Source organism: Microtus pennsylvanicus, chromosome 19, assembly GCF_037038515.1.
Source record: "Microtus pennsylvanicus isolate mMicPen1 chromosome 19, mMicPen1.hap1, whole genome shotgun sequence".
Lineage (NCBI taxonomy): Eukaryota > Metazoa > Chordata > Mammalia > Rodentia > Cricetidae > Microtus > Microtus pennsylvanicus.
In genome coordinates this window covers 19,605,955-19,626,621 of record NC_134597.1, presented here as the reverse complement: position 1 = coordinate 19,626,621, position 20,667 = coordinate 19,605,955, and the positions used below count along the sequence as shown (strand labels likewise).

General features: G+C 38.1%; 1 protein-coding gene across 1 annotated transcript in view; it reads left to right on the top strand.

Annotated features, from left to right (window-relative positions):
* The window catches only part of Pot1 (protection of telomeres 1), a 62,021-nt gene extending 41,641 nt beyond the window's left edge, over window positions 1–20,380 (top strand). The window contains exons 8-16 of the mRNA XM_075953566.1: window positions 3,022–3,104; window positions 4,278–4,340; window positions 7,094–7,250; window positions 9,416–9,621; window positions 10,235–10,370; window positions 12,585–12,664; window positions 15,014–15,105; window positions 18,303–18,408; window positions 19,689–20,380. Coding sequence (XP_075809681.1) covers window positions 3,022–3,104; window positions 4,278–4,340; window positions 7,094–7,250; window positions 9,416–9,621; window positions 10,235–10,370; window positions 12,585–12,664; window positions 15,014–15,105; window positions 18,303–18,408; window positions 19,689–19,801 — 1,036 coding nt within the window. The 3' untranslated portion in view covers window positions 19,802–20,380. The remainder of the gene's footprint in view (window positions 1–3,021; window positions 3,105–4,277; window positions 4,341–7,093; window positions 7,251–9,415; window positions 9,622–10,234; window positions 10,371–12,584; window positions 12,665–15,013; window positions 15,106–18,302; window positions 18,409–19,688) is intronic.
* Window positions 20,381–20,667: the final 287 nt, after the last annotated feature.

Here is a 20,667-nt window from a genome sequence, read left to right as displayed (position 1 = left end):
ATTTTTCTCATCTCTTCTTTTTGAGTATTATTTCTTCTGTTCTAGACCTTTCAAGTGTGTCCTTGCCTTACTTCTCCAGTTTTTTGATGTAGGCACTTAGGCCTGCCTCTATTGTATTCTATAAATTTAAATATGTTGTATTTTCATTTTCACTCAGTCAAAATTCATTTAAAAGTTAATTTCCTTATTTATTTCAAGCTTGACTGGATTTTCATTCAGTCGCGAGTTGTCCAATGTGTATGCGTTTGTATATATTTTCCTGTCTCCAGTGTTTTGGTGTCCATCTTCCATAGTGCTCATGTGGAATGCAGGCTGTAATTTCAGTCTTTTTATGTATGTTGAGACTTGATTTGACTCGCTCTGTGTTCAGATATGTAGTCAATTTTGCAGAAAGTTCTGTGCACTACTGGAGAGAAAGAAAATTCTTTAATGTTTAGGTGGGACATTCTTAAATATGTGCTAGTTCCATTTGATTTATAATATTATTTACCATATCTCTGTTGAGTTTTTGTCTGGGTGGCCAGTCTGTTGGCATGAGGAGAGTGGTGAAGTTACCCACTTTCAAGATGTGAAAGTCAAGAAGTGATTTTAGCTGTAGTGGTGTTTCTTTTTATGAACTGGAGTGCTTTTGTGTTTGGTACACACATTTAATATTATAATATCCTCTTGGTGGATTTTTCTTTAATCGGATATAGTATACTTTCTTATTTCTTTTTATTATTGATGGCCTGAAGTCTTTCTTCAACTATTAAAATAGCTACTCCTGCTCTCTTCTTGGATTCATTAGCTTGGAATGTCTTTTTCCATCTCTGTATCATAAGATGATGTCTATCCTTGGTTTTGAGTGGTGTTTCATGCACGTAGTAGAAAAATAGGTCCTGTTTTCTAATCAGTCTGTTAGTCTATGTTTTTTTGATTAGGTAATTGAGGCCATTAATATTGAGAGCTTTTAAGAGCAGAATTTATTAATTCGTGCAATTTTGTTTTCATAGTATGGGGTGTGTCATCCTCTCCCTTTCTTTAGACTGACTTCTTTGATTATTTATTTCATGTGCCCTCTTAAGTGAGTTCATCTTAACTAAAGTTTTCCTCCTATTGTCTTCTGTAGATTTGGATTGGTGCACAGAAATTGCTTAAACTTGTTTTTATTGTGAAATTTTCTTCTTTCTTCATCAATTACGAGTAATAGTTTTTTTGGGTGTAGTAGTCGGTACTGGTATCTCTGGTCTCTCAGAGCTTGTAGACATCTGCCCAGGCCCATTAGAGTCTCTATTGAGAAGTTGCATGTTTTAGTGGGCCTGCCCTATAAAAGTCTTGATCTTTTTCTCTTGTATCCTTTAATATCCATTTTTTTTGTTCTGTATAGTTAGCACTTTATTAATGCATCATGGTCTAGTATGGTTTTATTATGCATCAACTTTTCTGGTCTAGTCTATTTGGTGTTCTGTGTGCTTCTTGCCTACCTGGATAAACATCACTTTCTTTATATTGGGGGAGTTTTCTTTTATGATTTTATTAAAAATATTTTCTACATCTATATAACCTGGGTTTCTTCATTTATATGATTCATAGGTTATCATTCATAGATTTGGTCTTTTTATAATGTCCCAGATTTCCTAGATATTTTTTGACTGGATTTTTTATATTTGAATTTTTCTTTGGCCAGCTCATCTATTACTTCTACATTGTCTGCAAGACCAGAATTCTTTCTTCATTTTTTTTTTAATCTGTGTAGCTAAGGCTAACCTGTGAAGTTTTATTCAGCTTCTTTAGTTTTTCATTTCCAGTTTTATTTTAGTTTGGGTTTTTTTTTTTAGTTATTCTATTTCTTTGTTAAACTCTACTTCCATGTCTTGAATTCTTTTCATTATTTGATTTAGCTGTTTGCATTTTAGGTCTTCATTTAGGGATTTGTTCATATTTCCTTCAAGGTCTTTGAGCTTACTCAAAATTGCTATCTTTAAGTCCTTGATTTGTGCTTTGGCTTAATAGCTGTTCCCAAGGCCTATTAGAATAGGCTTACTGGCTTCTGGAGGGGGTATATTATCTTGTTCTTCCTTCTTGTATTTTGCTCTGTTATTTAGGCATCTGTATTTACGATATTCTAGGTATTTCTTGGTGTAGATATCTGTTCTTGTGTTTGTTGGGGGAGCTTCAGATCTTCGCTCGCTTTTGCCCAGTCTGGTCCCTAGTGAAGTATGGTGGCTGTAGGGTTGTTAGTGAAGTGCTCCTCCGGGTCACAGCTCTGGACAGCTAAGTGGTGGGTCTGGACCCGTGTGTGTGGTAGAGAACCAACTGTTGTGCCGTGGCATGGAGAGTTGTTGTTCTGCTGCTTGGTCACAAAGGAATGGAGCTGGACTAGAGGGAAAGGCTGAGAGAAATGACTGAGAAAAATTAGAGGGACCCTGGATCTGAACCACAATGTTGAGTCCCAAGGGGGTGGTGGTGAGCTAGAAGGAGGGAAGCAGACAAGTAGCTGCAGCAGCACCAAGGGTAAGTATGGAAAGACTAGAGTGGAGCACAAGCGAAAGAACGAAGGCTGCCTCCCTGAGCCAGGCTCGTGTGGCAGCAGTGGGTCCTGCGGGTCAACGGAGTCACAAAGCAGTGAACGTCGTCTGTATAGAAAGTATGAAAAGTGGCTGACAGGGAGGCCCTGTGTCCACACCCAGATATTAGTCCCAGATATTAGTCCCAGGAGATTGAGTTTAGTGTTCCAATCTTGGGTGATATCGTTGTAACTGCTAATGTTAACCATTTCCCAGGGTTTTTTGTTTTGTTTTGTTGTGTCTTTGTAGTATTTCATTGACTGACTGTTCTATTCATATCTGTTTGACCTCCTCTGCTGTTTGTTTACTTTGACGGCTTTGGAGCTCTCAGATAATCTGATAAAAGCTCCAGACCATTGACTGGAATCATAAAATTTTATAATTTAATGAACACTTGGATTTTGTGAGTAAAGGTAAAACTTACTCTGTTGACTTTATTACACAGTTTGGTTTCCTATTTTTTTTTTTTTTTTAGAGAGTTAGAATGTGTAGATGTGGTCGTCAATCAGCCCTCAAGTGGAATCTGTCGAGCAGAAAATGAGGACATTTCACTTTCAAGTAAGGATAATCTGTAACATTGACATTTGACATTTTACTTCCTCATAATTTTAGAAGCATTTCTAAATTTCTCTATGATTTCTTCCATGTCTCTCTTTTCAGTTCTTATACTTATATGGTGTATATTTGTGTTAAAGAAACACTTTAACATTTATCTGTCCTATATACAACTAAGCTTGGTTCACCCTTGAATCACACTTTCAAATTAGAATGATAGTGTTTATTTGAATTATAATGTATGCGTAGTGTTTTGTATTCATTAAAAAAAAAAAAAAACTATGTGACTTTCCTAAGCAACCATTTTGCTTGTCAGTCTCTAAAGGGAACAAAGGGTGCTGATGCTCCTTTATATTAGCCAGTCCAAGTGATTTTGCTTATAAGTGTATTGGGTGTCTAATGCATAAACACGAGTCATCCAAATCTCTCAAGATATTCTTATTGTTGAACTTAGTGGAACTGCTTTTGTACGTCCTGCATTCTGAGATTCGTCTGTGTCAGAGCGGATGTCAGTAGCTCATTTCTTAATGCTGAGAGAGACGGTGATGAGCAGTCCTGCAGTGTGTTTTCTTTCCATGTAGATGGCCTCAGTGTCTGCCAAAACATCAAGTAACTGCAGATGTGTTTTTATTGGAGGCTTCAAATGTATTACTTATTAGTGCATTTTGAATTCTGCACCCTCTCCTGTTAATAATTTCTAGTGGTTGCAAAGTCATTTCTTGAAAAGACAAAAATACTGTGTTCTCTATGAATGACCTTCCTTCCTTCTTTTGTCAACAATCAAAATGTGAGTTGATTTCCAAGCTTTCCTTGTTTTTCTTGTTATTATTCTTTCTATCAGTACCAAAGTTTCTTGATTGCTATGCCTTGAAGTCAAGTAGCATAAATCCACTAATTTTCCTCCCTGTCATGATTTATTCAGTATTGTGAATTCTTTATATTTCTCCTCAAAGAAAGGAGAGACTTTGCCTTTTAATTTTTGTAACTATCTGTTATTTTTGTTAAGAGTATCTGAATCTGCAAGGAAATTTCAGGAAATTAGACATTTCAATGTTTATTTAGGCTTTCCTCAGTTTCTCTGGACTATGTTCTATATTTTAAGTTTTACATTGAGTTTCTGGTGGATGTTTTTTAAATAGCTATGTAATTGTGAGATTTTCTGTTTTCTTCCTGTAGACTCTGGATCAGGCTCAGTTTCACTCTATGAGGTAGAGCGATGTCAGCAAGTCTCCGCTACAAGTAAGACCACTCACAGTGCAGTGACCAGCATGCAGATGCCTGTGGTTACACTGCCCAACTAATGCCTTCGTACCATCAGTAATAGTAGATCCTCCTGGGGCAGTCAGCAGTTGCGTTTAACTTTGATTCCCCTGCTTCATCCTATAGTGCCATAATACAGAACCCATGTATGCCCATAGTTCTATATTGAATTTGCTTTTTAAGTTATATATCAATATAATTATAAAATGTATTTAGTGTAATGATACAAATTATACTGACATTAATTCAATAAAATTATGTGATGTATTTAACTCTACACACTTAAGAAATTATTTGCACTGTGCTCCCAAATTTTAATATCTGCAGTGATTGTACACATTTACCACATATACTCCTGTTATTTGAACTAACTTGATTAAAAGTTCTAATTGAGAAAAAATATCTGAACAGAAGTATATTAAATAATTCATTAAGTTGTTCATTAGATGTATAATGCTGTAAAATAGGAGTTTCTCCTCCTGGAGAAAGGGGTGTAATTATGGGATGGGAGACTAAAGATTTCTGGTTTTTTTGGAGCTGAAGATGCCTTCTTGTAGTCAGACTTTAGATGCCTATGTGGATACCATTACAGGTCCTGTCCTGCAGAGGCAATGATCTCCAGAAGAAGGGAGCATATGGAATGCACAGACAGATCTTGACCTATAAAAGTATTCCTGGTATCTTTGGAGAAAAGGCAGATTCCAAAATTAGGACAGGAAAATTAGAGATAAATCAAAAACATCCTGAACTGCTAGAAAATAAAGAAATGTTCAGCTAATAGAAAATATCAAATCTGGGACATTGTGATCATCAACTAAAGACTAGTGCTGGATTAGAATTTCTTGAGTAAAACTGGACTGTATGAACTTGTGTTGCTAGTAAAATTTAATAAAACGTGATTGCATAGAAAACTCTTAAAAGGTAGAATGACACCTAATTAATGAAACAAATAATGTTAAAGAAATATGGCCATTTTGCTAACGTGATGGTAATTATTGGTTTAATTGGGAATCTGTTTTAAACTATTGGGATTCTAAGTTACCCCCTTACTAATTACAAGAGTAGGAAATTCATTCATAGTAGAGAGATGCTGGACATTCTTTACTCAACTGAACGGTTTCCCTCTCCTGGAGGGCAGGGTCCTCTCTCAGACCACTTCATAGGATGCCTTGAGAACAGGGTCACGAATGTAATCTCTGTGCCGCAAGCGCATGGTTAGAATCTGAGTGTGAGGAAATACCACCTCGATCTAAAATGATGCGACTCAGCAAACTAATGTCTCCTTCTCAAGTCAGTGTCATGAAGTAAACACAGACAGACTGGGGATCGCTTGAAGATGGAATGTGAACACGCGAAGGACAAGTATTCTGCACTGTTAGGATTAGAGCAGAAACGTAAAGACAGTGGGAGAGAAAACTTAAAAATCTGATAAGCAAATAGCAGTGTTAAAATCGTGTTGTCTTTGAAACAGACACTGCAGCTATGTCAATGAGACAAATTGTTCTCATGACGTAATTGTTAGGAGAAAACAAGAGAATTCCATAATTTCTGGAAGCTGTTGCCAATAATTCAGTAACAAAATTATAAAGTGTAGAGCATGAGAAGAGTGTGTTACAATTGTTGGGTCTTAACAGCATATCCAGGATGGCTTTATGTTGTTCTCACAATTTTTCTTTAAGTCTGAAAGTAATACAAACTTTAATTATTTTAAAACATTACTTCAAATGTGAAATGCAGCAATGTTTCATTTTATTTTAAATTGATCAGGGCTACACAGAACAAGTGTCTCACTACAAAGCTTAGCCATTCGCCACATGAGGAAAATAGATTCCTTGAGGCTTTTGTTGGATTTAATCTATGTATAGAAGTAATGTTCCTGATTGTTCAGGGGTTGTAGGGCTTGTGCATCAGTTCTGTTTTCTAAGTAGGAGAGTGTTACTTAGAATAGTATCTAAGGAGCCGAGGAAGAGCTGTTTAGTGTAAACTCAGTCCCCCGTCCCCAGCCTTCCAGTTTTATATTTCCCAGGCATTTCCTTGTGCTGTTCTTCTGTTCTAACTCTGATTGCTTCCTTTCTCCCACACCCCCTTCCCCCTCTCCTACTTCCCTTTCCTATTTAGAAAATGAATTCCTTTTCTTTCACACACTGAGCACGTCTGTGATAGTTGGGTTCCCCTCATGACCAGTTCCGTTCTCACATTCTAACTCTTAAATGAAGGAAAGTTCAATAAAGTCTTGAATTTGAGATACCCAGGACAAGAGTCTGTGTGGCAGATAATTTTGGGTGAATGTGTTTTGTTAGCATTTGTTTGATGAACTGTAAATTGGAATGTAAGCTGTTGCCTATCGAGTTGTCTCCAAGGTGGGCAGTGAACTGTTTCACATTTTGCAAAGGTTAACATTTATTTTTTTGTTGAAATGAACCTTCCTGTTTTGCATAAATTACAAGTTACTAGAAATTTCTATTAGTTCCATATAAAAATACATAAAACATAGTATTTAAAGGTATAAAGATGTAAGCATGCAGTATATAATTAGATTCCACGTGCTCCAGTGGCTCACAGCTATTCTGTAAGTCTGCAGGGTGTCTGTTCTGTGCCTGGCACTGTCCGTGGGCCTTAGGTGCATATCTAGTAACTGTAGCTGAGATTTTGTAATATGTCTTTGCTTAGCCAAACACAGCTAAGACGCCCATACATTATTTATTCTGATTGAATGTAAAAATTCTTTACAGTACTTACAGATCACCAGTATTTAACAAAAACACCAATTTGTGCCATTTTGAAGCAAAAAGCTCCTCAACTATATCGAATCCGTGCAAAACTGAGATCATATATGCCCAGAAGACTTTTCCAGTCTGTTAAACTTTTTTGTCCTAAATGTCATTCATTGTAAGTATTTCCCAAAATTTAAAAAAAAAATTATGCCATATTGTTTGTTGTTTGTATATATGTATGCCCGTGTGTATGTGTGAGAGAGAGAGAGACAGAGAGACAAAGAGACAGAGAGAGGGTTTAAGTATTAAAATGAGCACATCATGATTTGATTTGTAGTATTTTAAAAAATGCTGATGATTTGAAGGGAAAGTACTCAGTTTCTACAAAGAAAGTCCTTTTGAGTCATTCTTTTTTTCTTTTCTTTTTAGTTTTTTGAGACATGGTTTCTCTGTAGCTTTAAAGTCCGCCCTGAAACTAGCTCTTGTGGACCAGGCTGGCCTCAAACTCACAGAGATCCACCTGCCTCTGCCTCCCAAGTGCTAGGATTAAGGGTGTGTGCCACCATTGCCTGGCTTGAAATAGTTGTTATTTCCAGGCTTGAAATTCAAATTTTTGTAGGTTTAATACACACAACTGAAAATTTTCTGTTATGTTTAATAATGGTAATGTAGTTAAGTGTGGTATCTTCATTCTAAACAGTTATTATGTGAATATGTAAAATTGTGGGACCTTTTATAATCTTATTAATATGTATTTGAATGAAAAAAGAAATAAAAAGGAAAGGACATGACTGCTCTCGGTACTGTGGAGGAGAATGTTTACTACAGGTATGTGGGAGAGCACAGAGGAAGGGATATCTAGCAGAGTCCTTCATGGGATGACCAGACTGAGCCCTGTGAGTCATGGGGAGGTGAAGGGAGAGGGGAGGACATCAGCTGCCGCCGCCTGCAGTCCAAAGGTTCAAAAAGGGAAAGTGAGCAAAATGTCTAGATTAAATAGGGAAGAGCCTCCAGGGAAGGGCAGCCCTGGGCTGGAGAGTTCAGGGTAGAGGGCTAGAGGGAAGGGTATGTAACAGGTAGGGACTGAGGGAGGCTGGGAGAACCTGGCTGCCAGGTCTAGCTTTGATGTTAAATGGCACCTCAGCCATTTGTCCCAGGTTTGGAACTTAACAGTATTCATCTCAAAACATGTTTAGATCATAAACTTTATCTCCTATTAGTCCTTTCAATATAATGTACCATCTTTCCTTGAAACATAGAAAAGGATATTTTGGGAAATACAGTTACTGCATGAACATGCACACTGGGCCAGCATTCATGAAGCTGAAACTCTAGTGTACTGTCTTGTAAAAACACGCCTGCACAATGTCCACATAATAATGTATGTGTGGTTTACCTTACAAAATCTGAGATTATTATGTTTTCAGAGAAATTCAATCCTTAAATCCCATTTCATGAAACTCAAGGAGTCTGTTTTTTACCCACATGATCTTGAACGAAAGCGTCTTAGAGAATGTAAGACAGCCTTAAGTTCCACACAGCTGGGGACAGAATCGGGACACGGACTTAAACTTTTTGATTCCGAGCCATGCCATTTCTGCTCCATGAGAACTCGTGACTTATATGACTTGTTATTAGCAATAGTAAAGTTAACACTGTTTTAAAGTAGGCGCCCTGTGGCAGTGGAATTAACTGGAATGAAGATAGAGCTGATGGTATAAGACAGCAGATTGGTACTGGGAATGACTGTAAGCTTGAACTCTAAACTAGTCCTGGGCTAAGGAGCTAGGGCAGCAGGTAACTATGTCTGCTCCAAGCCTGATGACTTGAGCGCCCACGTGGTAGGAGATTGTCCTCTGGCTTCTACACATGCTCCACACGTGTGTTTGCCAACACCGATGCAGTCTAAGTCTGTTTATGGGAGGATTTACCTAGCCATAGAATGTCAAATACCTATTGAATAAAATCCATTAAATCTGGGAAGTGGATTGTCTTCTGAGTTTAAGAAAGCTTAGCTGATTTAGTCTTTATGTAAAATAGTGTTTTAGGTTTGTTCTGTATTTGCTTATTTTGTGGGTTTTAGTGTTGTACCTGCATGTGTGTCTGTGCACCATGTGTATGTCCGATGCCCACAGAATTCAGGACAGGAATTATGGGTGGTTGTGTAACTCCATGTGGGTGCTGGGAAATAAACTTGGGTATATGCGAGAATAGCAAGTGCTTTTAATCATCGAGCAGCCCCTAAGGGTTTTTGTTTTTTTAACTTTAGTACTTTATTAAATTGGAATTTTGGGCATATCCATCTATTGTTTTCTGATACTTCATTATCAATGGTTTTAGGCAAGAAGTTCCATATGAGGACAGTTTGGATAAAATTTTACAAGATGCTTCAAGTAAAGCTGTAAATACCAAGCTGCAAGATACGTCACTGTATGACTCAAAAGTCTGGTCCACTAAAGGACAGGGAGGACGTCAGGTCGCTGTTCATTTTGTGAAAAGTGATGACATTCTCCCTCTTTCAAGTGAATGCCTAATTTTGATAGAAGGTGAGAGACTTGTTATTAGGTTTTTAAAGTGGTGTTTTGCACATTAATCACTCTTAACTATAAGTTATGGACACCTACTGTTAATTTAAATTTTTCAAAATACTACATTAGCTAGATTCAAATATGTATAAGCAAACACATTCACCTGAATTGCATTTTCAGATTATGAATAAAATTTGCATTTATCTACCTTGTTGGATTCCTGCCTGTAATCGTGTTGTGTCTGAGCAGATCTAAATGAATAATGATTTAGTAGAAAGGCTGATTGCTCATGGGCGGCTGTTACAGTCTTGGCCTCTGGATGTCACTGTTGTTTCGTAAAGTGGACTGAAAATCCTCTGCTAATACCTGACTCAAGGAAAAGAGCCATGAAAAGCCATGATAATAACAACTTTAAAAGAATAGAATTGTACTTTTTTTATTTCCTGGTTTTTAAATCTAATTTTTAAGTAATAGTTGTTTTTTTCATCCTGACAAGTTTATGTTTTCGTCTGATTTGTAACTCCGTTTTCTGTGAAATTCTTTGTAGAATTTGCTGTAGCTCCTGTGTTGTCTGTCTCCCATGCCTTGCTCTGATTATATTTGTGTTATTGAAGAATTGGTTCTTTTAAAGGAGGAAGGTTCTGTGAAGTCTCTAAACTATCAAGCAAGTTTCACAGTGTGATTCCCGTGAAGTCCAGCCCCGAGGACCTGGAGCTGCTAGACCTCTCAGCGCCATTCCTCATACAGGGGAATGTCTATCATTATGGGTAAGCATTCAGCTAGAGACCGGGATTCCAGCTGTGTCTTCACTGTTTATTCCCTGGGCTGCTGGCTTTTCAGGAGGTTATTAGTATAGTTAGAAACAGTTCCTGAGCTACGATTGTGTATAAATGAAGTACAGATTCAGGCCTTTGAGTTTTGATCTTTTCTAGAAGAGTGGTGTGTGGTACAATATTCATATGTTAGAGAGAAATAGCAAATCCAAACTTTCAGTGGATAACAGGATCATTAAGGTTAGCAACCATGTGCTGAGCTCTCTATTCAGTAGGTTAAATGTATTGAGGCAACCCTGTTGTGAGTTCAAGAGCATCCATACTAAATTTTTCTTGTGTATTTCTATTCTATAGAACACACACATACACAGTGTGTATGCATGGCAGTGCACCATGGGTCTAAGACTTTGAAGATGATCTTCCTAGGTCACAGAATTTAGATGCTAACCAAAGGGTTAGTTTAGAGTTGAAAACCCAGTGAATTCAACAACTGCTGAGCCCGCATGTTGCAGAGTTTCTGCCGCTGAGAACTGGCAGAGAGTATGGGGTCTGTAGATTCTGCCCTGAAAGGAGCATGAAGGAAAGCACCTGTACTTATGGCCAAACAGTCACCCTGGAAATGCTCTGCTTCTAAAAGCCTTGTTCCGCAGCCTGGGTAGATCTCGTCATCCCATCTTCCATTCCCTTCTTCCTGTCCTTCTCCTAATGTGTAACATTTGCTATTCATTATTACTAATGAAACTAAATTTTGATTTTTGTTATAAAATTACTTCCTGCCGTTACCATACCTACTACTCTATTGTGGTCCTTACAGGGACCAGTAGGCTTTGTCCTTGGTTTTGTTTAATACACAGTGGATGAAAACCTTCATCAGTGAAGTAAAATAAATTAGTAGCTGTTTTTCCTCTGAAGTACCCAGTGCCTTCATATCTTTTTATCTTCTGCAATTTTTATATACTACTCAATCGAAATATCAAAACCCACCGTATTCTGTGCTTCTGTGAATAAGTCCACAGTTTAAACTTTGTTTCTTGTTTGTGATCTTGCTCCTTTTCCTTCCTGCTTTCCCTCTGGTCTTACTAGTACAGTACACATTGCCAGTCTAAGTCAGGAAAGCATCAATTAGCCATTAACTTGCTTTGTGATTGTCTAATATTAGTAAATAATTCTCACTCCATTATCTTTTTATTATTGCTGTTAATAAAAAAGTATTTATATATTTGATGATTAAATGATAAACCTGAAAATAGTCACCTGTTTTCCCAAATACATAAATGAAAAGCATTGTTGAATTTACTTTTAAGCATATTTTCTTACTATATTTTATAAACATTTGATCATACTTAATAAAGTTGAATTACTCACCCTTAAAAATATATTAATATATAAGGAGAGCAAATTGTACTAAACAGTGTTCAATTTTATATTTCAAACAGTAACTATCATAAATTATACATCTCTGAATATATGCTTACTAAAAATATTAATTTCCCTAAAATCTAACTTGTTCTCACTGTTCATTCAGAATGATTTTTTATTGTTTTGTAAGGCTGTGTCCACCAGACATTGCTAATAGAGCTATACATTCAGAGTTCCTTCAACTTTTCTCCCATGTCTTCTTGTTTTAACAAGAAAATTCACAACCAAATTAATTTTGTCTAGAGTCCAATTCCTGATTCTCAAATTATTCTGAAGCCCATTGTCCTGGTTATTGTTTTGGTACTTTAAAAGAAAGCATTGAATTGAAGTTGCTTACAGTGTAGAGGGTGAGTCCATGACATCACAGTGGGAGCATGGAACAGGCATGGACTGAAGCAGTAGCTGAGGGCTTGCTTACACCCTACCTGCAAGCTGGTGTAAGAGCAACTGGTCCTGGTATGGACTTTTGACCCCAGCGACACTCCTCTTCCAACAAGGTCACATCTCTAATCCTTCCTAAACAGCCCACAAACTGGGATCCAAAAATTCACATAAATGACCCCTGAGGCCTTTCTCATTCAAGTTACCACACCCATCGTATCTTCTGCTGCTTTTGTGTAGAAAGTTAATCATAATTCTCTTTGGAAATAAGCACATTACAGTATAGTGTTTGCCCTTTTCTGTTTAATAACTGACTTTTTGAAAGTGTCCTGACTTGAACAATATGTAATATCTGAATGAATTTGATTATATTTATGTATTTACTATTTTTTCACTTATTTATTTCAGATGTAAACAGTGTTCAAACTTGAAACCTATACCAAACCTTCTTAATAAAGAACTGTGGAATCCTTCCGCTGTGGCAGAAGGTTAGCTCAATTTCTGAGTTTTGTGTTTTATAATTTCAGTTCTCTTTGTCATTTGACCAATTTGTTCTTTAGTATTTATGAATATTTTTGATGGAACTAGTCTAATTTTTCTAAATTGAAATCTGTTTACAATAATTGTATTGAAAAATGAGGACTAAATATTTAAAATGTGTCTTAGTTGGGTTTCTATCACTGTGAAGAGATACCATGACCATGGCAACTCGTAGAAAGGAAACATTTCATTGAGTAGAGGCTTACATTTCAGAAGTTCAATCCATTATCATCATGGCAGGGAGCTTGGTGATAGGCAGACACCAAGCTGGCTGCATCTTGATCAGAAGACAACAGGAGGTGCCCTCTCTCACTGGGAGTTAGCTTGAACACAGGAGACCTCAAAGGCCGCACCAACATTGACGCACTTCAACAAAGCCTCACCTCCCAATAGTGCCATTCCTTTTGGGGGCCATTTTCTTTTAAGCCACCACAAAATGTATATGACTATTTTTAAGCATTGTGACCATAATCATATTTCAATACTTGATCATTTGTTTTCCATTTAATCATTGGTCCCGAATACAAGTCCTAAGGAAATCTTTCTAACACTTTTATCTTAGCATGGGAAAAAGTATTGAGATGGCTGCTTTTTTCCTCCCAAGTCTTTAGCCAGGACAAAACAGTCTTTATCTCGTGCACAAATAACAATCACCTAGCCTTTGTTTATAGCTTCCAGGGCATGGCACAGCTTGCATTCTAAGGCATGCACTTAAAACTGTTCCATTAACTTTAGACAGTTCTTAATGTTGAGGCCAAGTCTGCTATGTACAACCGACATGGACCATGTTCTGTCTGCTCTAAGAAGGAACTTGGCAGGATAGCAGTATCTATTGTGCCCGCATTGTGTCTGTATTTTCAAGCTGGTAATCTCCCTTCCTTTGTCACTTTCCCATTGTTTCTCCTTCTCAGTAATCATTCCACTTTGCCAGTCTTTTCTCAGAGTTTATCCTTCACAGATATTGACAGCTGTTATAATTTGGGCAACCAGAATATGACAAAAATGATTGTTTCTGTGAAACTAATCATTTAGCTTCTTTCTAGTAGCCAGAAATTTTGTTATATAAATATATGTTTGTGTGTGTGTGTGTGTGTGTGTGTGTGTGTGTGTGTGTGTGTGTGTGCGTGCGTGCCTGAACATGTGTTTTGTAGGTGGGTTAATTTCTTTTCTTTTTAAATCTAACTTTGTATTTTGGATATGTTATACTCCAATCCAGTGAGATCCCATGTTACTTTGGACTTGGTAGTGCCATGCTGTGTTCCTTGGCATAGTTTTTAAGTTCACCCTTCTTGGTCTTAGTTCAGTGTAACTTCTTAGGATCTTTTGAAGCCCCAAATCTGTTCCTGCCTTTTCCTTTCTTTCTCCCTCCCTTCCCTCCCTCCCTCCCTCCCTCCCTCCCTCCCTCCCTCCCTCCCTCCCTCCCTCCCTCCTTATTTCTTCCTTCCTTTCTTTCTACCTTTTGTTTTTTGGTTTTTTGAGAAGTGGGGAGGTTGAGACAGGGCTTCTCTGTATAACAGTTCTGTAGCTCTGGCTGTCCTGAAACTAGCTTTGTAGACCAGGCTGGCCTTGAACACACAGAGATCTCCCAGCCTCTGCCTCCCAAATGCTGGGTTTAAAGGCGTGCTCCACCACCACCCAATTTCTATTCCTGTCTTATTGCTCTTGAATACTAAAATTTTGTCTGCACCTATTTTACTCTCCTGACTTTGCCTGTTTAATTAATTTTCCTATTGGAATTTGGACTGCGTGCATTGAAGATTATATAACACTGCGTACATCTATACAGTATCTTCAACTTTTGTAAAAAGGATGTTCACCTTAGTGGTAAACTTTCTTGTGATTTGGTGTATCTAATTCATTTATTTTTCTTTATCTTAGCCAATTATGGAATCCCAAATTATGAGTTTTGTTCTTTCAACCAAATAGCATCTCTTAAAAATTAAGGGATACTCCATACTCATAATACAAAGATGGATAAACTTTTAAAAATACTGAACTGCCTGTTGCTTTTTAGAACATTCTGTAATTATAGCTTTACTTTTCATATGAGCAACATGGAATATGTTGCGTCTTATTACTTTTTGTACTGTCTGTCAATTATTAGGATTAAGTTGCTAACTGTATAAACTGGTGCATGACTTTAATAAATTGATACTAGACAAGGAAGTCCCTATGTTTCTTTCTGCTGTAAATATTCTTAGTAAATGTCACTTGCAGCTACATGCTAGAATAAACCACTTTCAACTTTATAAAGATATCTAACTGCCTTGTATATTGTGCTTTTTTTCCCTCACTAGTCCTGGGCATTGTGCCTCTACAGTATGTGTTTGTTATGACTTTCACACTGGATGATGGAACAGGAGTACTGGATGCTTACCTCAAGGATTCTGTAAGTAACGGAACTGGTAAAGATATTTCATTCATAATTTATATTTAAATTTTAAATGTATTCATGCTTCTTAGTTTTACTTCATTGAAACTTATTGAGAACTTTTGAAGCCTAAAATTCAGTTCCTCTATATTTTGTTCTCTAAAGGATTTAAAATAACTTAAAGTATATACATAGAACATAGCAACATAAATCTAATATTGTATGTCTTTTGCTTTTTTATTTTTTTATATTTTTTAATTTTTTTATATTATTATTATTACAATTTTTCACCTCCTCCCCTCTTCCCATTTCCCTCCCCCTCTCCCCTCCCCCCTCCCTCTCCAGTCCAAAGAGCAGTCAGGGTTCCCTGCCCTGTGGGAAGTCCAAGGTTCTCCTTCCTCCATCCAGGTCTAGGAAGGTGAGCATCCAAACAGACTAGGCTCCCACAAAGCCAGTACATGCAGTAGAATCAAAACCCAGTGCCATTGTTTTTGGCTTCTCAGTCAGCCCTCCTTGTCAGCCATGATCAGAGAGTCCGGTTTGATCACATGCTCCATCAGTCCCAGTCCAGCTGGACTTGGTGAGCTCCCATTTGATCAGCCCCACCATCACAGTGGATGGGCGCACCCCTCGCAGTCCTGACTTCCTTGCTCATGTTCTCCCTCCTTCTGCTCCTCATTGGGACCTTGGGAGCTCAGTCCAGTGCTCCAATGTGGATCTCTGTCTCTATCTCCATCCATCGCCAGATGAAGGTTCTATGGTGATATGCAAGATATTCATCAGTGTGGCTATAGGATAGGCTCAGTTCAGGTGCCCTCTCCTCAGCTGCTCAAGGAGCAAGCTGGGGACATCTCCTTGGACACCTGGGAACCCTTCCAGTCTCTTGCCAACCCTAAGATGGCTCCCTTAATTAAGATATCTACTTCCCTGCTCCCATATCTACTCTTCCTCCATCCCAACTGTCCCATTCCCCCAAGCACTCCCCATCCTTCCCTTCTCACTTTTCTCTCCCCATCTCCCCTTACCCCTGCCCCACCCCCACCCCCAAGATCTCAATTTTTGCCTGGCAATCTTGTCTACTTCCAGTATCCAGGAGGATAACTACATGTTTTTCTTTGGGTTCACCTTCCTATTTAGTGTCTCTAGGATCATGAATTATAGGCTCAATGTCCTTTATTTATGGCTAAAATCCACTAATGAGTGAGTACATCCCATGTTCATCTTTTTGGGTCTGGGTTACCTTACCCAGGATAGTGTTTTCTATTTCCATCCATTTGCATGCAAAATTCAAGATGTCATTGTTTTTTATCATTGATTTTCTTTATCCATTCTTCCATTGAGGGGCATCTAGGTTGTTTCCAGGTTCTGGCTATTACAAATAATGCTGCTATGAACATAGTTGAACAAATGCTAGACTTTAAAATGCTAATTAACCCAATTAAAAAATGGGGTACTGAACTGAACAGAGAATTCTCAACTAAAGAAGTTCAAATGGCCAAAAAACGCTTAAGGTCATGCTCAACCTCCTTAGCGATCAGGGAAATGCAAATCAAAACAACTTTGAGATACCATCTTACACCTGTCAGAATGGCTAAAATCAAAAACACCAATGATAGTCTTTGCTGGAGAGGATGTGGAGTAAGGGGAACACTCATCCATTGCTGGTGGGAATGCAAACTTGTGCAACCACACTGGAAATCAGTGTGGTGATTTCTCAGGAAATTCGGGATCAACCTATCCCAGGATCCAGCAATAGCACTCCTGGGAATATACCCAAGAAATGCCCGATCATACTACAAAAGCATTTGTTGATTTTTTATTATAAACCTTAGTTTTTAAATATAAAGTTGAGAAATCAAAATCAGAGAATCATTGTCCCTGTCATGCAGAAATTCCATAGCTAAGCAAGAAAGCAGATATCTAGCCACAGTGTAGTCATCTGACCGTACTTCCTAAGCTATGTGTTGGAAGCTAAATGAAGTTACTTGATAAACAGTGTTGTTGTGTAAGCTGTAGAGAAACCTGTAAGACTGCTGTCGTTTCTAACACTCGTCATTGTCCTTTGGCAATTCCTTGAGGCCACCCTTAGCTGTGATCAGTTACAAGGTCTTCCTCTCCCTATAAGCAGGAACTGTCATTCCCCTGCACTGTGTGTAACAGTGTACATGGAATCCTGAAGCTTAACCTAGGCCCCGATGTGATTTCTTCACATCTGTTCTTTCACAACTGACTGTGCACATGACTGATGGCTCTCTTCCTGAGCTCGGGCTGATGCTGCATGTCCCGAAGTCTTCAACCTCAGATGACCTTCTTAGGTGTCCCACCGTAGCCCATAGTTCCCGTGCGCACAGTCAAACCACTGGCTCTTATAGACAGGAAATAATAAAAGCTAAGAGGAAGAACAACTGTTTGTTGGAATTAGAGCTTTTGTTTTTGTTTTTTTTGTTTTCTGTTCTGTGGTTCTTTTTGTTTTTTTTTTGTGTGGGGGGGGGGTGTGGGGGGATATTGTTTTTGTTTTAACTGCCATAAATTGGAAGAAAGTCCGAGTTGAGGTTAAGAGAATTTTTTCTGGTTTCCACAGTTCACCCAATCACTTACTAAATGAATATTTACTGGGAAGCTGCTGCATGCCTTGTGTGTTGAAGATAAAATAGTTAGCACAGCAAGAAAAATCTCTTCTGAAACTTAGAGTAGAAGGGGAAGAAACTAAGTAAATGTTATCTTAATGTTATGTCCTTTCATACTTAATAGATTTACTTTCCAGGGTATAAAAGTATCATCACATCAGCCTCGCTGTATGATTGTACTGTGCACATCTCAAAGCTGTTTGACAATTCCAGCAGTGAATCAGGTCTTAGATTAGACCAGTATTCCAGTTTATGCATTCCACAGCCCTATTGACTGATGTTTATAATATATCATTTTTGCAAAGTAGATAGTGAAATTCTGTACATTGAAGCTTTGCCTTTATTTTTTTATTTTTATTTGTATAAATGTTTTGCCTACATGTTTGTCTGTTCGCCATGTGTATGTGTGCTCCCTATGGATTAGAAGACATCCGATCCCCTGAAATAAACTTCTGCTGTGCTCACTGTGTGGTGCTGCGACTCTGACCTGGGTCCTCTGCAGGAGTAGCGAGTACCTTTATCCCTGAGCCATCTCTCCAGCCCCAGCGTTTTCAAATGATAAATATCTCCTTTGTTTTTCACTTTTAGGAGAACTTTTTCAAGATCCCAGCATCAGAAATTCTCACTGATGACGACCTTCAGAGAAGTCTAGAAACAATCATGAATACGATGTGTCCTCCAGGAATAAAAATTGGTAGGCAATATTCAAAAGATGCCTCCCTTTTCTTTCTCATGGAGAAACACCTAGCACGTTTCTAACCTGTAGACTGGAAGTAAGCAAATCGTAAGTCCGTGTGAATTACTAGGTTACAAATGGTAACTGTTCCCATCTTTTGATGAAATAGTAGCTGAGACAAATATAAAGGAATTTTAAAATACTTTCAAATACATTTTAAAGCATAAGTTTTGATCCCAGCACACTTGACTCTGAGTTTATACACACAGCATACAGACATTAAGCCTGCAATTATACCTAAAGGATACAATTTCTAAATGAAACATGTCCTAAAATTAAGCTGCATTTATCTTGTTGGACTCATTGATGGTTTTCTTTTTAGTGTTAGTGGACTTCAGAATTTTCAGTTTTTACTTTTCTAAGTTTATGAACTTCAGTTTTTTCTGTATCAACACTGGCTTGTCAACATGCTTCTGCCTAGATGACATTTTACCAGTTACGGCTGGCACCATGTTCTTTTGTGGCCAGTGATTTCTCTTGGAAGCTGCATATCTAAATTGTGTTAAGAAGCTTGATTCTTCTAGTAATTGTTCTCAGCAGCAAATATTCCCTCTGCGGGCTTCTCTGTTGCTGATGTGACTGTTAGAGTTGCTCTGGCTGAGGGTATGTTCTATCAGTCCGTACTGTAGCCCCCGTTCCCAAGAGAAGGGGATTTTTGCTCATTTGGGAAAAGTTTAATTTGGATATATTTGCTTTCAGCTTTAATTTGTGTTTGCTATTGGAATGACCATGGGTAAAACTTTTCCAAAATGAAAAGTCTCTGGGTCTGGTAACTTTTGATATATACAGGCAAGTTAGTTTTTAAAATACTTTGCAATGTACAGTTCTACCAGCAACGCACAGAAGTCACCAGTTACACTGGCCAGGCTTGAGGACTGTACCGGGTGTCGTTCAAACCGTCCTGTGCCTTCTGATGATGTTAAAAATGAGTCTGACTTGCCCTCAAAATGTGGAGATGGCACCATTGCTGCCAGGATGGAGGAGTCTGTACCTGCTTCCTGCAGGGCAGGTGACGTGTAATGCTTAGCTTAGGCTGAAGTTCAGGTTCCATGTCCTCACGGCTCATCAAGGAAAAGCCAGGGATGCCCATAAACAGCATGGGAAGAAGTGTAAGATGTTTGACCATCTCTGCTGTCTGGTGTTTTATAAACTCAGTCACTTTCATCTGTGGCTGGGAAAAGAGCTCCGGTAGGTCCGTGTTACTTTAATGGTTAAATGAGATTTCCTTTGGTCTGTAGATACATACCCTTGGCTGGAGTGCCTCATCAAGTCCTACAACGTCACCATCGGAACAGAGCAGCGAATTTGCTACCAGATTTTTGACACCACAGTTGCAGAAGACACTGTGTAGTGCTATCATTCAGTGCGGTGCGTGTGGAATTTTATAGTTTTAGAAGAAAGTTACAACTCTCTCTGAGGTTATCAGAAGATGCTTTACAGTTGTCAGAGTGTTGGGCCCATTTCCACTGTACTTCAACTTCAGTTCTTTTGTATAGGAAGACATTTTGTTGTTATTTATGCCTTATTGTGTACATGTTTAAAATGCCTTGTTGTTCAATGTGTTCAGGGAAGTACAGTATAAGGCTACCGCACTTGAGTACCACACTTTCTTATCTCCCATTTGTAAAATGCTGGTGGCTAAGTTTCACTTGTCTACAGAAGAATCCTTGTAACCACCCTGTTGAAAGAGGTCTGCTGTGCTTCCACATGCGAGTATCTGGTTCCTTGGCTTTGAGCAAATGCTTGTCTGAGTGAGTCTCTGTATGCTGAGAGGAGTGTTATGTAGACATGGCAGATTGTTTAAGTGCTGATGTTCCCCATTTCTGGATAAATGTATCTCTTTAAACAAATAGTATATTCCACTTCCTGCTTCTTTCACTAAACTAGAAGCTATTCCATTCCATACCGGCTAATAAACTATTGAAATTTATGTTGTGTGGATCATATATCTTTTGTATTTTCAGTAGTCTTATATAAAATATTTTAGTAGTCTTATATAAAATAAATATTTAGTTGTTAATTAAATGGCTTTTTTTATTCAACAGTGTTTATTAATTTATGGAGTGTTTTTCTGAAAAAAAAGTACAATATATTTTGATTATATTTTCCCTTCCTTAACTTCTCCCAGATACTCCCCACACACCCAACTGCACAGACTTTCTTTTTCTCTCTTGGAAAACAAACAAACAAAACAAAGAAGCCATAACTAAACACACA